Source organism: Sinohyriopsis cumingii, chromosome 8 (genome assembly GCF_028554795.1).
Source record: "Sinohyriopsis cumingii isolate HCF-2022 chromosome 8, ASM2855479v2, whole genome shotgun sequence".
In the NCBI taxonomy this organism is placed as follows: Eukaryota; Metazoa; Mollusca; class Bivalvia; order Unionida; family Unionidae; genus Sinohyriopsis; species Sinohyriopsis cumingii.
Genome location: NC_142968.1, coordinates 41,108,385 through 41,124,391, shown reverse-complemented (window position 1 = coordinate 41,124,391; position 16,007 = coordinate 41,108,385). Strand labels below are relative to the sequence as shown.

The 16,007-nt window shown below is 38.4% G+C and overlaps 1 protein-coding gene across 1 annotated transcript in view; it reads right to left on the bottom strand.

Annotated features, from left to right (window-relative positions):
• LOC149793346 (dixin-like) overlaps positions 1-16,007 on the bottom strand; it is an 86,504-nt gene that overhangs the window by 37,969 nt on the left and 32,528 nt on the right. The window contains exons 9-11 of the mRNA XM_089967328.1: positions 15,539-15,643; positions 14,528-14,632; positions 10,820-10,873 (exon numbers count right to left, since the gene is read on the bottom strand). Coding sequence (XP_089823454.1) covers positions 10,820-10,873; positions 14,528-14,632; positions 15,539-15,643 — 264 coding nt within the window. The remainder of the gene's footprint in view (positions 1-10,819; positions 10,874-14,527; positions 14,633-15,538; positions 15,644-16,007) is intronic.

The window sequence follows — 16,007 nt, the reverse complement described above, 5'->3', positions numbered from 1 at the left end:
GTTAACAGCCCCGGCTTGGAGTCGCGGCTGACAGTGACTGTTTTCATGTCGCTGAGAACTGGTTCAAATTTATCACGTATGATCCAATTACCTGATTCCACCCGGACAATGAATTTTACTCTGAAGAAATACCTTTTACCGTCAAGTTGTGATATTATCGTTGCTGCGCGGTTGTCGTTCATGGTAGCATCAACAACGCCATCAATTCGAAATGTTGACCAACTATGAGATGCGCCATCACGCTTGAATTCATCGATACAATCGCGTATTTTACTCAACAGGGTTCTATCGTTTATTAACGCTTTTGGTGTGTCCTTGAGGACTCTATCGAGACTGAACTTAATATTTTTCCGGGGCTTAATTGCTGCCAATCTCTCGAACTCATCCATATAATTAAAACAAGTATTTAAATGAAAGAATATAGTATAATGAATCACTGCAAATGGTTGATGATTGGGTCGACAACCCCGTGCAATAAATCATGTAGAGGTGAATTCTGCGGATATCATTTACAAAGCGTTCGTAATGGTTCTCTTGGCCCCCTCCCGTGCTTGGTTTGCCACGTCGGTGTAAGAGGAAAATCGCAGTTGTGTATTAATTGTGGCGGAAAGCGATACAGGGAACTAAAACGCTATTATGACAAGCGAATTAAAAACGCCGTCATTGACCCCACCGCTGACTTCGTCATCAAAACCCCCCAAGACTATGTTGAAAGATTCATAATTAAACCAAATAATAAATTAGACAAATAGTATTATTATATAAATGGACCAAGAATTTCAGCCGCATCCTGTGCTCGTCAGTTACGAGGCATCTCGCGACGGCATTGTTAGAAACCGCAAACTGAAGAAGCCGGTTGGTACCGTAAATAATCACGGGTATTTGCAATTTGGTGCTGGAAAGAAGACATATTTTGTTCACAGAATCATCTATGAATGTTTTCACGGATTAATCGAGAATGGACTTGTGATTGATCATATTAATAGTAATAAGACTGATAATTCTCTTACAAACCTGCAAGCTGTCTCGCAGAGTCAAAATACCAAAAAAGGCCAAACCGGTAAATACCCAAAGAAAGCAAAACCCGTAAAGTCATTTGATACAACAACTCACGAGGAAAAAATATTTCAGTCGATGAATGAAGCCAGTAGATACTTTGACATTTGTATCGCCTCAATACGAAAAGTAGCAGAACGAGTATATCAAACAGCAATCTCAAAAAAGACCGGGCATAGAATTCGATTTTCATATGTAGATACGAAGTCACCGGCGCCTATGGCGCTGACGAAGTCGCCATGACAATAAATTGTCCATTCCGGAAGAAAACAAAGTATGAACACCTCGGGATTGATACACGGGGTTTCATTTTTTTTTATTTAAAAACAAGATGTTCTATAAGAATAATGAATATCGAAGACATCAATAATATATTAGCCGAGATTTCAAAATTAAAAAATCAAGGAATTGAATTATCTGATGGTCTCGACAGTGAAAAAATATTATCCGATTATGAAATTATTAATGAACAATCGAAACGGGGGCGTTTTACCCTGGCCCGCGAGTACTTTTTTATAAAACGATTACAACATACGATTAATGAAAACTTGTACCACAATGACGCAAATGCATTCATTGGACTATTCACTGCCGTTGAAATAATACGAAAAAAACTTGGACGTGTTTATGAACGACGCCAGGAGATTTCCAGCAAGATCAAAAACATTAGAAGGATTATAGACGGAGCCTCCGGCGGGAAATTAGAAATTGCTTCGCAATTGCAATAATGGTAGGCGAATCACTTACTACTCGGCTAGCCAGAGAGCGGCTAGCAGCGCTTAAAAAGTTCATACCGTTACGAGACAGGGTCCGAGAACAACTTCAAACGCGACAACAAATGCAAACCGATTTTACTGTTGGAAGCGAACAACTCTTTGCCCCGGTAACTAAAGCGACCAAAGATGTTACAGCGGCAACTGTGCCCGTCCTCGATGCGCTTGAAAAGATAGCGGCAGAGACAAAACAAACAAAAAGGTCTTTAGAAACACTCCCTGCAAAAATAGCGGCTGCTACAACACGGAGGCCACCACCACTCGCTATAACGGAACCACAAGAACCCTATGTTACAATGGCCGACGAAGAAGAACTAGGCGCTACTGCGAAAAAACCAGAAGAAGAAATACCGGAAGAAGAAATACCGGAAGAAAAAGAGGAGAATATACCCCGTATTGTACTCAAGAAGAGCACAATAGATGAAATTAGAGGCTTCAGCCATGAAGAATTAATTAATTTTGCTGCCAACAATTTTGCTAAGAGCATACGAGATAAGAAGCATATCAATAGCGGTTACGAGAAAAATATAAAGTCGTTAAAGGATTGGACAAGAATGGTGTATTTAGCGAGTAAATATAAAGATGCATTACCACTGCGTGATAATAAATATATAATATTCCACAATAAAGTAAAAAGTATAAAACCAAAAAAAGGAAAAGGATACTCTGTTGGTAAAGAATCCTACGGCGTTACCTGTCCTGGTAGTGTTCTCAGTGATATATCACGGCTAGAGGTACTAATTGGAGGAAAACGAGCCGGAAATAACTCTCCGGAAATAATCAATGAGGCCGCTGATATTTGCAAGCGGTTATTTGCAGGCGGTATTATGGACATTAATGCATATCGAACGCTCATAGACGAACTCGTGGATGATTAAAAAAAATTATAAAATTATAAAATTATCGTTTTTGTTAATTTTTAACCGTTTTTTGACTGTTTTTGACCGTTTTTTGACTGTTTTTGGCCATTTTTTGACTGTTTTTGACCATTTTTTGAGGGCAAAAACCCAAGGAAATCATTTAGAGAAAATCGATGTTTTTCTGAAAAATTGAGAAAAAAACGACTATAGGCAACAAAAAACGACCAAAAATGACTAAAAATCAAGAAAAAACCAGAAAAAAACCGGATTTTTATCGAGGGCAAAAACCCAAGGAAATTTTGATAAAATTTATTCCGGTTTTCCACACGGCGGTGGGGGGGGGGGTAATCAATCACTGGTGATCACAATCACTGGTGATTACAATCACTAATTGGAAAACTGGTGTTTTTAATAAGGATGATCATACACTACAACCACGATAAACCAGTACTCGTCTACGTGGTAAACTCGCGATTGCCTGTTTACCGCGCGTACTATGGAGATGGTCTCGGTAGCACCATTGCGGGGTTATTTACAAGAATGGCTCCAAAAGTAGCGCCGTTAGCCAAACAATTAGGAATGAAGGCTATTGATGTTATTCGTGATAAGGGAATTAGTGCTATTGGAGATGTTGCCGGAAAGGCGCTTTCAGCCGCGCGGAACAAACTAATGTCATTGGTAAAATCCAGGAGAAAAAAACAGATGCCATCAATGACAGTGATGCCTGCGAATGTCAGTAAAGTAATAAATAACGCCGTGGAAGAAAAACTAGAGTCGTTGGCGACTTCGCCATCAGCCGATGCGGCAACCAATGCGCTCATGAACGCGATAGCGGGGAGTGGTCTACGACGAAAACGACGTTGATGGATTTCAATTGAAAACACCGACATGAATAATAATAAAATGTTTGCGCGAACCGCTGACCCCGCGTTTGATATGGACGCCCCAGTGCGCAGGGATGATTCTGTCCGTGATTATCAATATTATTCTTATTATGCAGCGCAACCTGACCTACGATCGCGAATTGAACTTCAAGTCCAAGATACCAGTAAATATTTTTTGCCGTGTGAAGCGTTTATCGAAATTGAGGGAGAACTCGTGACAAATGCCGCCGATAATGCACCATACGCAGATGACCATCGTGTTCGAGTTGGCTTCGTCAACAACGGTATCATGGCGTTATTTGAGAGCGCCAGATATCTTATTGACGGGCGAGAAATTGAATCAATAGAACGCGAGGTTGATGTTGCAACGACGATAATTGGGTTGGCGAGATACTCGGATGATTATACAAGATCGGCGGGCCCATCTATGATGTTTGCGAAGGACTCCACCGATAACGCTGACCATCTTCAGTACGTTAACGTGCTGGTGGAAAGAGATACCGCAACTGACCCACAGGCTGAAGCAAATAACCCAGACCGCAGAGCAAGACCAGGCGCTAATTTCAATATTATAAAAAGTCTTAACGATAATTACAATATGGGATTCGCAACACGAGTAGGGATGTTGCAAGGACCACGCCGAAAGTTTTCATGCGTGATTCCACTCCATCACATATTTGGATTCTGCAGAAATGTTAGAAAAGTCATCTATGGGGCTAAGCATACAATTGCCCTGACGCGAAGGGGCGATGATAACAATGCAATATGGCATGCTGCTGGCGTCGCTGCCGGTAAAGTCATTTTAACTAAAATGGCATTGTGGATGCCGGTGCTGACTCCATCAGTTACCACGGAAGCACGATTGTTAGCATTTATGGAACAGGGGGGGAAATCGTTGTTGAGTTGGCTAGCGGTAACAACTGATGCTAAAGAGGATAACGTCGCCGATACGTTTACATGGCACTTGGCATCAAAACAGGGTGTTTCAGCCCCGCGTCATATATTCATAGCGCTACAGAATAGGGAACGATTGGGCAGTCAAGAACGCAGCCATATGATATTTGATCGATTAGGAGTCATGGAGGTTTCGCTGAGAATAAACGGACAACAGGAACCATCCGAGGATATACAGCTTAATTACGGCGACAACCATGTCGCACGTGTGTATCATCGATTGCTGTCATATATGGGTCGTGATCAAAACGTCGACACTGGTTTGCAAATATCACAACTTGATTTTAAAAACCTGTATCCGATTTATTACTTTTCGTTGGAACATCTTGATTTAACGAGACAGTCCGTTGTTGATATACACTTCCGAGCTCGTATAGCCCTGGGTGGTGTTAATTACAGAGCGGTTGCTGTCATCCTCAGCGATAAATCAATGCTGCTAGAAGGTGTTGGTGGACGAATGAGAATCGTTGATGCGCCAGTGGAAAACATGTAATTGAAAGCATAAACGCGTTTACAATAAATGTCGTATAGTGTCGTCAGTGTAGAGTTGACTGATGGTCAAGTCAAGAAATTACGATCAAAGTCGGCTAAACAATGCGGGACCACAATAACGCTGAAGCCGTCGCAGATGGCAGGTGGTAATCATAAGATATCGTTGACGGCGCGTCAAATAAAACATTTCAATGATGCGATGAAGAATAAAAAGGGTGTTCAAATAGATTTTTTCACCGCAGCAATTAAAAACATGGAAAAGACCGGTGGGATATTTCCGCTGTTAGCTACGATTCCGGCATTGATTGCCGCGGCCGCACCAGCAGTGGCTAAGGCGGCGGCGTTAGGAGCCGTTGGTACCGCGGCGGGAATGGCATTGAAGAAGGCAACCGGGAAAGGCTACAAAAAAAAACGACCCGTGGCCGGAAAGGGTCTAAGACTACCGGGAACCCCGTATTCATGGTACTCGGGAAAGGGTCTAAGACTACCGGGAACCGTTTAATGACTCCAATGTCTAATTTTGATTTAATAGACGCCGCAAACGCGCTAGCGATAAAAAACTTCAGAGGTGTTTTTATGAGGGATCAATTACCGGCGGCACCAAGGAATATTGAAACCGGCATAATTAACCTCGATGGGTCCTCTGGAGCGGGAACTCATTGGGTTGCATACGCGATTGATCCGCGTGCAATCGTCTATTTTGATTCATACGGGTTAGCCCCGCCGAAAGAGTTCATGCGGTATGTCCGGGCGTGTTCAGCCCGGGCGTGTTCAGCCCGGGTTTTTTATTCCACGCTGCCAACACAGCGATTAAGTGACCCACCGATACGTGGCCGCGAGGTATTAAACGTACTTGCGGCGATTTCATCATCGCGAAAACCACCTCATGTGGTTGTAAACGAATACACTAGTGGGGTCGTAGAAGCTCAACGGATTTTAGAGAATAACATTTACAATAATAATGATTGATATCTGGGGACGACCGGTTTCGGCGCTGAAAAAACCCACGGAAACGCCCGCCACCGATGACATAAAAAAACTAATTGAGGATGAAATCGCTGATACGTTGAACTTAACCAGTGTTGACCCAGATGAAATAGTTGTATTTCAAGACCGCCAGGGTAAATTGAAATCCAGTAATGTGTCGCTGGATGACGTTTTAATACGACAGCGTGATACCGCCGAGGACACTATCGCGCTGTATACCAGCGACGGACGACTCAAACCGGGTGAATCCATCTTGACGATAAATGGAAAAATAAGTACACTTGGCGACAATTATATAACCATGTCAAATTCGTTAAAGGGTTTACGTAGTGAAATTAAATTATATGAAGAACGGATCGTGTTGACGCTAACGCATTTCGACGATGTGCGACACATTGTCGAAAGATTTTTTCGGGGATCCACGACGGCAGACGAACCAAATCTTGTAAAAATAAAAAATGCTATTTCGGATCTTATGGAGATGTCGGCCAATTTACCCCCGTTGCGAAAAAATGTTAACAGGATCGATGACAACTTTGATAAATTCTTTGGTAAAAAAAATACCAAGCCGGATGAGATTACAATAACTATAAATGATATCACTGCGTATGGACAGGAAATAAAAACAATCAAAACTGATGTTGCAACAAACAAAAGGAGTGTAGACGCGCATGAACGGGAAATAGAAATAATCGGCGCTAATGTTGCAACGATCATAAATAATGTAGACTCGCATGGACGGAAAATAGAAACAATCAAAACTGATGTTACAACGATCATAAATAATATGGACACGCATACACAGGAAATAGGAACAATCAAAACTGATATCGAAGCGAACAAAAAAAATATAGACGCGTATTGGCGGGGAATAGGATTAATCAAAACTGATGTTGCAGCGAACAAAAAGGGTATAGACGTGCATACATATGAAATAGGAACAATCAAACTTGATGTTGCAGCAAACAAAAAAAGTATGACCGAGAATACACGGGAAATAGAAACAATCAAAACTAATGTTGCAGCGAACAAGAATAATATAGACGCGCATTGGCAGGAAGTAGGAATAATCAGAACTGATGTTGAAGCGATTAAAGACGGGCTACCGAGAGTAGCAGAGCAATTCGAAAAAATAAAAACCCCTCATGAGAACATCATCAACACAGTATACACAATTCGGCATGGATCATTCGATTGGACTCCTACACAGAATACAGTAAATATTACCGCAACTATTAAGGGTATTTATCGATTGACACTGGTTTCAATGATGCAGTTTAATATATTATCGTCGAGTTCATCCGGGTTTAACAATACAATATCAACAATTATAGACAAGAACGCAACTGAACTGTTTACAATTTATGCCGTTGATAGAAATCTAGCCGGGGCAAACATCACATGGTATGTGGAATTTGTAGCGAATCTAAGTAATTAAAAACACTAGCTCTTTTAAAATAAAAATGACCACCAAGGAAATTGAATCAGAGGTATCACCGACGTCACATCAATATCGATTCGATACCGCAAAAGAATTTTCCGCGAACTTGAAAACGCTTTCCGAACAATACCGTGCAAAAATAAAAAAATACCGCAGAAAAATAACCGCCATCGACGCGGTCGTGTACTCGGTGTCGGGTATAGTGGCCGGTACCGGCGTCGTTTTATCCACGGTGACCACGATAGCCCCGATCGCTGTTCCAATCGCCGTCTCCGCGATGACAACAATTGCTGGAGTCGCCAACGCAATCACTAGGAAGATATCATCGTGTTTTCAGAAAAAACTCAACGAGTATACAGTAAAACATCAAATAGTATCCGACGCGTACTCGAAATTATCCGGGTTGATCTCGTTGTCAATTGATAATTTGTTCGTATCCGATGTTGAATTCTCCACGATGGTCCAGTTGTATAGCTCCGCGATGTCAAAAATCGAGGATTTTCAACTGGAAGCCGGAACCACCTGGTTGTTGAAATTAGACACTAAAGACAACAAATAATAATAATGTCGCTGAACCCCGAAGGGTTTCAATTACTTCAGCGGATCGCGGAGAACACCACTCCGGTACAAACAAATATGATATCGATAACGTCAACGAAACCCGAATTCAGTGTGAACTTCCCGTCGCCGGTTCCAGTGAAGGAAATAGCGCTGGCAAAATTGCGAGTATATCACAGTTGGCCTAATATTCGAGCGGACGCATTTAACGGACAACAACCTAATAACTCGCTGGTTTTTGCACGGACAAATAAACCCGATGGGACCCCAGACTGGGAGGAGGTTACAATACCAACTGGGTCATACCAAATAGAACAAATCAATAAAGAATTTCAACGCAGGATAAAATCGATCACAGGAAAGGAATCAAACATCGCTATTACGGTTCATGAACCGACGTTATCGTCGACGATTGAAATAAGCACACCGGGGTATATGGTTGATATTTATAACAGTTCAATAAGAACCATACTAGGATGGCCTGAGAATCCACCTCATAAAACCCCCGCGGACAAGCAATCGTATCATGATATTAATCCCAATTATCAAAATAAATTGTATAATATGAAAAACGCGTTATTACCCAGTATATTTGCATTTCAAGACAGGAATAACATGCAATGGTATTTTCAGCATGGGGAAACTCCTAAATTGCACACCACATTCGTAATTAGTTTAAAGAATATCACTGATATGTTTGCCGAAATTAATCATTATTACCAATTACAACTAGAACAGCTACGAGAGACAAAAGCACAAAAACACGTTGAGGTGTTAAATCAACTTATATCAGACATGGAATATATCAATGAACGAATCGTTAAAGTAATATCCGATAGCAGCGATGATAATAAACAAAAATTCCTAACCGAGTATAATATCACAGAAGCCGATTTACCTGATTTCAAGTTTCCAGGATACAACGCGCCAGAACTAAGAAAGTCTCTTAATGATTTTATCAGTTCATCAACTCATATCCTCAGACACGATAACGGAGATGATGGTAGGCATATTGCTCCATACAACGTAAATATCGCATCGGTGATAGCAATTAATCTAGTGTGTGATGCTATCGAAGGGAGTTACCAGGTGGATACCAATCAATCAAATCAAGCTCAACAGGGATATATCCTTTATTCATTTTCACCAACAGCCCCTCCGGGATATTTAATCGTTGAAAATCCGATTAATCCGGTCTATATGCGATGCCATGATTGGTTTTTAACGAGAATTAATTTTAAACTCACCGATCAGTCAAATAACCTAATTGATCTACAGGAGGAGGAGTTAGTGATCACTCTGTTTGTAAGATCATAAAGACCCTCATTGTAAATAACCACTTAGCAGCAGAGGGGGCGATGACATCGACGCGGTCGTCGATGTGCTTACCGGACGCTGACGACGCTGGGGATCGGCGCGCAGAAGGTGTTAATTAAACCAAATGACGATTGGACGATCCCCCAACGACGTCGTCATTTTTTTTTTACCAGCGCTGACTACACCGGATCCGCTGAGTGCAGAAAGTAATAATTAAGCAAAATAACGATTGGACAAAATGTCGGATTCGCCCCCTCTGCTGCTTAACATGGTACAGCAATTATCAGATCTGCTCATACATCTGAATGTTTCTGAGTTGCAGTGAATTATCACAGTTAAAAAAAATTAACATTTAATAATGGCCAAATGCAGTTGGGTCTTATTTACTAACCTAAAGAAGATAATATATTATGATGCATCTGTTTGTAATTATGTTATAACACGGGGATTTCTTAAAGGGAGATAATCCAGGAGTACATGCTTGATTAATGCATCAGCTTATCTAAAAGTTATCATGAAAAGGCCAGCTATGTTTCACAAACAGAATGATCAAAACTTTTCTATTTGATATTAGTCACAGGACATATCATGACAGTTCACATGCCAGTGTTCACAATCATATTTTCCATTTGTTACATCAGTTATATCAACTACATTTACTTCAGAAAGTTCTAAACATGGCTGCTCAAATCATCCTTAGAGTAGGAAGAACTGAGCACACCTCCCCTCTGCTCTGTAAGCTTCACTGGCTACCCATTCGATCCAGAATCTAACACAAAATCTGTTCACTATGTTACATTTTGCTGACTGGCTCCAGTCCAATATACCTATCTGACAAACATGTGTACATTCCATCGAGAAACTTACTCTCCTCTTCCAACACTCACATTCTCATTGTTCCCAATGTTAAAATGTTGTCATACGGACAATATTCTTTTGCGTACCAAGGCCCAGCTATGTTGAATGAATTGCCCATAGAACTTAGTCTTGTCATTGTATGTTTTTATGTAAACTGTTTTAGAGGTAAATGTGTTGGATTATTTGTGGAAAAACATTATATTGTAAGATGGAGTTTTAAAAGAAAATGTATTCACTGAACATAAATATAACATAATCATTCTATATGCAAAACTTAATTTGATGTATCATGTATCATACATAGGCTCATACAAATCATGTCCAACTGCAACCAACTTAGAGAGACCACTGCATTATATGCTGGCAGATCAGGGTCAATGTTATTTGTTCTACTGGTTACTCCTAACCACCTGCACAGACCCAGATCTAACAGTGTGCATTATGCAACAGCAGATCTGGGTCTTTACAATTTGATCTGACATATGTGCAATGGGCAAACAAGCATAGCAATATATCACATTCATTGTGAGTCATGACAATGTGTATGAAACTGAAGACTACATTATAAGCAGGCAACAGCATAAAAATAAACACTAACCCCATAAAAGCCTATTTATCAGTTACGACAGAAAATCTTACCCTTAAATCTGCAATCATCTTCTCTTTATCTTGAAGCTGCTTCTGGAAATTTGCCTAGCAGAATAAAAACAACAAGAATAAATTTCAAAAAACATTTTCACAAAAGATGCACCAAGCAGTTGACTTTGATGATACTGCTGTACAATAATAAAACTGAACCCTTTTCCATTACCAATAATGCATAATCAAAACTACTTAAAAATTGAATAAATGTATCTTAAATTTAAAATCAATAATTGTAAACAAGTATACTGCAAACAGAACAAGATACACCCATCTTGTGACCTTTTCCTTACAAATGACCCTGACCTTTGAGTATGGGATTGACTACTGTTATGATAAAAGTGTGGACCTGGGTAAACTTTTATCAAAATATCTGCTGGGGTTTAAAAAGTGATAGCTTGGATAAGGAAACATGACACACAAGTTACATCACCCCTTTTTTGGCCATGACCTTGAAGCAGGGTGCATGAATGACTGAATACATATGTTGACTTAAATCATGATATATAAAAAGCTTAAGTTTCCAAACAATATCTTTATTGGTTCAAAGTTACACTCATACATGGATGAAGATTACTAATTTATATTTTCCCTTGACATGGCTTTGACTGTGAAGCAGGGTTCAAGGCTTATGGTATGTGACACACTGCCTGGCCATAATATATGTGTTTGTTAAAGTTGCACGAAATTATCTTAAAGGTCACCAGCCACTTATATTGTACAAACATGTGACAGTATTATAGTTATAAACAAAATGCATTGGTTATGCATGCACACCATAAAAATGTTTAATTAAAGTTAAAACTCCGCTTTATAAAATGAAAGAATTATTCGGCAATCTCCGTAAACAATCGGTAGTTTCCGCATGCCAAAACCGGATATGACGTACATTTATCCCTTCTATTCAACCTAGCCATTCAAGTGCTTAATTTCCCCACATAAATGTCTATGTGATATAGTGTACGATCATGCTTTTGTACAGCAAATATGGTGCACTGTGTTGCATACGGATGTAACCAAAAGAGTGATGCTGGGAAAAAGCATTCTTTCTTTTTCCGAAAAACCATGTTTACCAGAAAAAAGTGTATTTAATATGTGGGATTGAAATGGGGAGGGATGGGAAAGTTGTATCATTTATAAAGGATTATAGTGAATTTGGCCCAAAGACAATTCAGCCCAACTCAAAATACAATTCGGCCAAACTTAACAATAGTTTGTACGTTCTTTTTCTTCAACAAAAAAGTAGATGCTATGTAAGATAGGTTTTAGGGGGATAAAAAACTAAATTTAAACAAACTATTTTGATATTCTTTGAAAGAAAATAATCATACTTCATAAGGTACATATTTATGAGAGAAAACACAAACTGACATATCTTGCTTGTTCTAATTAAAATATTTATTTACATTTTTTATGCTAACAAATATATGCATCTGCACAACAACATACTCAATTTAAGTCTTTCGGTCAAATTATCAATAATCATTTATAAAACAAAAATACATAACAGATAATATTCTATATAATACGTATACATTTTGCTAAGGGTAGTGTACATGAGATACTATAACAAATATACTTAATTTTAGGCCTCACATTGTAACACAGCTGCATACAATACATACTAGATTACACATGAGAGAGAGAGAGAGAGAGAGAGAGAGAGAGAATAATGTTGAGCATTTTGTCAGTATTTAGTTGCTGCAATATAAAGCTCTTACCAGTTAATTTTATTGTTTGTTTTTATTTTTCAAGTTGTCTTAGTGTTTGCACGTGTAAATTGAAAGCTTGTCAATATCATATTTGCTCCTTTATTCCGTACAAATTAGAAAGGAAATAATTTTGTGTTTAATTTGTGCCCCACACACGCACACACTCATGGTACAAAATAAATTGATAAACATACATTTGTTTGAAAATAAAATGAAAGAAATTAACCTTGCATTGTTATCATATATTCCTTCTTTTTTCATCATGTGAAAATTATTTTAAAAAAATATATATCCAAGAAATTTGTATATGTAGCGGATGCCGGCTTGCGTATACATCCTTAGTGTAGTGTGTATCACTTATGCCAAATAACAAAATCGCAAATGAGACGAATTGCTTGAAGGCACCTGCCATATTACGCATGATAAGTTACATAATGCAAACTGACCCAGATTGTATTGTATCCAGATTAACTATAAGTTGGTATCTCGCAAATAAAAAAAAATCATTATTTTAAAATACATTCAATGTGAGTGCAAATAATCTTTTTGCTAGCATGGGTTACAAAAGTATTATTAAAGCAAGTTATTATTGTGTATAATGTTTGCCCTTCAAACATCAATTATGATTACATATGGCAAACAAATAGAAGCCCGGGTGATAAACACAACTGGCATGTAGCAATAAACTCATTGTTTAAACTTACCGACAGGATTCAAATACATAGGTTATTTTATTACAATGCAAACCAATCTCGGAAAATTGACTTTGGTATCTTTTTAGTGTGCCGATTTTTTTTCTGAAGTCAGCCAACAAAAGGAAGTCAAGTTTGGTTCCTTTGGAATCTTTAAGTGTGCCAATTTATTTCATCTTTTTTTTTATAAAGTCTGATGACACAGGGAAGCCAGCATTGATTCTTTTTACCTGTATTAATGGGAATTTTCAAAATAAATTGAAACAATGGAACAGTTTTGAAAGCGACACAATCTAGTGCGTCGTGCACACATACCAATATAAGGCTGAACAGTAAATTAGTTTTCATTAGTTTCATCTAAAATATTCCCTATCCATAGATTATAGCGTTTTATTTTTCGACAACAAGAAGCATGTACTTTGTCTTGTAGGGATAAATGTATGTCATTTCCAGTTGTGTCCTCTATAGGTGGGAAATCGTAACTATGCGGAAGTAACAGCGTTGTATACTTCTATTTCGAGTAATTAAATTATTATTTCTTCTTTACACTTGATAATTATTTTTGGGGTTTTTTGTGCAAGTAGAACTATTTTTAATCAAGTAATGCAAATCTGATATAAATAGGAAAATGTTGAAGTATGGCCGGTGACCTTTAAGTCATAATCTGGGCATGGATATATTATCCAGTTCAGGAGGTTTTCTTTGAGATGTTTGCCCTAGCAATAAATGGTAGTGGTGTGTTGGCGGTGTGGAAGCAGTTATTGTTGCTTGGGTGTGAAAACCATGCTGGACTTGTGGTATTGTCTGTTTGGTCAATAGTTTGACAACATAATGTAACCTTAAGTCTGTGTAGACATAAGACTCCGCATTCACTGGTAGATGGGATAGACTAATGTGTTTGGAATCCATCCCAGATTAACTGACTAACTTAAGTGCAATAGGGCATTTCTTCTCTCTCTCTCTCTCTCTCTCTCTCACACACACACACACACACACACATTATCACTTATAAAGAGATATATTTTTTCACATCTGCAAAAACCTTCGTACACAGAAAACCTCCCAACCAAAGTTGTTTTGGGTCTCGAGGGTTTTCAGTTTTGATGGGTTTCACTATAAAAGTTAACAGATGGATGGACCAATAACACAATATAATATGCCTGACTTAAAAGAGTTTGATAAAAATGAAAAATGGGCAACTGATTATCCATCTCTCTTTCCTTCTTTCTCACCATATTAAAAAAAAATGCATGAATAATTTGGCCTTTAGGTTTCTTAATTATAGGGAAAATCTAACTTACTCTTTCAGAGTCTAAAGTCTGTACATCAAAATCTCTACGCAAAAGTTTTGCCTTCAATTCTGAAATAGTGCTATCCTGCTCTGACAGTCTTTGCTGTAGTCCATTCTGGAGAAGTAAAAAAAATTGCAAGCATGTGAGACATGTATACATGATGGAAAATTAAATTTGGTATGGAAGTGAATTCATCAAACTGTAACTTTGATATAACTGATACCATGAATTCATCAATGCTTTGTGACATTTTCAACAGTACTTAAATTTATGGATTGCAGAATGGTCTTGTTGTTTCCCCAAAAGGATCACTGTACTAGAGCTACTTTATGCAAACATGAAATATATATATAATTGGTACCCAAAGAAAAACAGTTACTGTATGTACTTGCTTATAAGCTGTGTCCAACTGCAAACTGCACAATCCCAGATCTGCAGTCACATAATGCATCAAAAGATCTACATCAATGCAGCTTGTTGGGAGTAAGTAGTAGAAAAACAACACTGATTCTGATCTGCTGGCACATCATGACAGCAGATCAGGGTCTAAGTTGTTATGAATGGATTTGACTTATAAGCAAGTATATACAGTAATTAACAACATTACCCATGCAACCAGTCAGTCATTAAAAGTTGGTTCCCAGAATATGATAATTGTAACTTGGGCTATCTTAGGGACACCTGTTTGGGATTCTTGCCCAAATACCAAGTATATGTTACTCACTGCTGTTGACTGTGCTGCAATAACTACTAAAGTTGACCTTGGAAAAATAAATCATACTGCATCAACACCATATGTTTTGGTATCTTGTCCACTTCTGTATCATAGATGATACTAGTTCTCAGCACAAGGGTTCTTGAAAATTCTTCAACAAGGTGTTTGATATTAGCACAAGAAGAATATCATTGTGACTCATCTAAGGACACCCTTGATGTTTCTCAAGTTTTGTGATTGATTTCTAAACATCAAACAAAATAGTACAGTAGAAAAATAACATTTATGAAAATCGCTTTCCATACCTTTATTCCACTGCTCTGAATATTCTCTAACTTGCTTCTGGACAGTTCCTCTTTCAGCATGTAACATTCTTCCCTCGCCTGCTGCAAGTAACTCTTCAAAACCACCTTTTACAAGAAATAGCAGATATTAAAATGCAAAGAAGTGAAGATAAATACACAAACCTACACCACTGGCTAAAACTTTGACTTTTCTCAAGTTCTGAGAGTAAAAACAAAAAAGACCAAGCTATCAAAGCTAATGCAAGAAAGTAAAAAGAACAAAGAATTACCTTCATGGTCATCGGTGTGAATGCTAATTTAATTTGAATTAATACAAGAAACATTTTATGCTGACATAAACAAATCTGCAGAGTAGTACCATAATCAGTGTGGAGTAGTAATGGTTGATTAGTAATGGTTGATGAGTAGTAATGGTTGATTAGTAATGGTTGATGAGTAGTAATGGTTGATTAGTAATGGCTGATGAGTA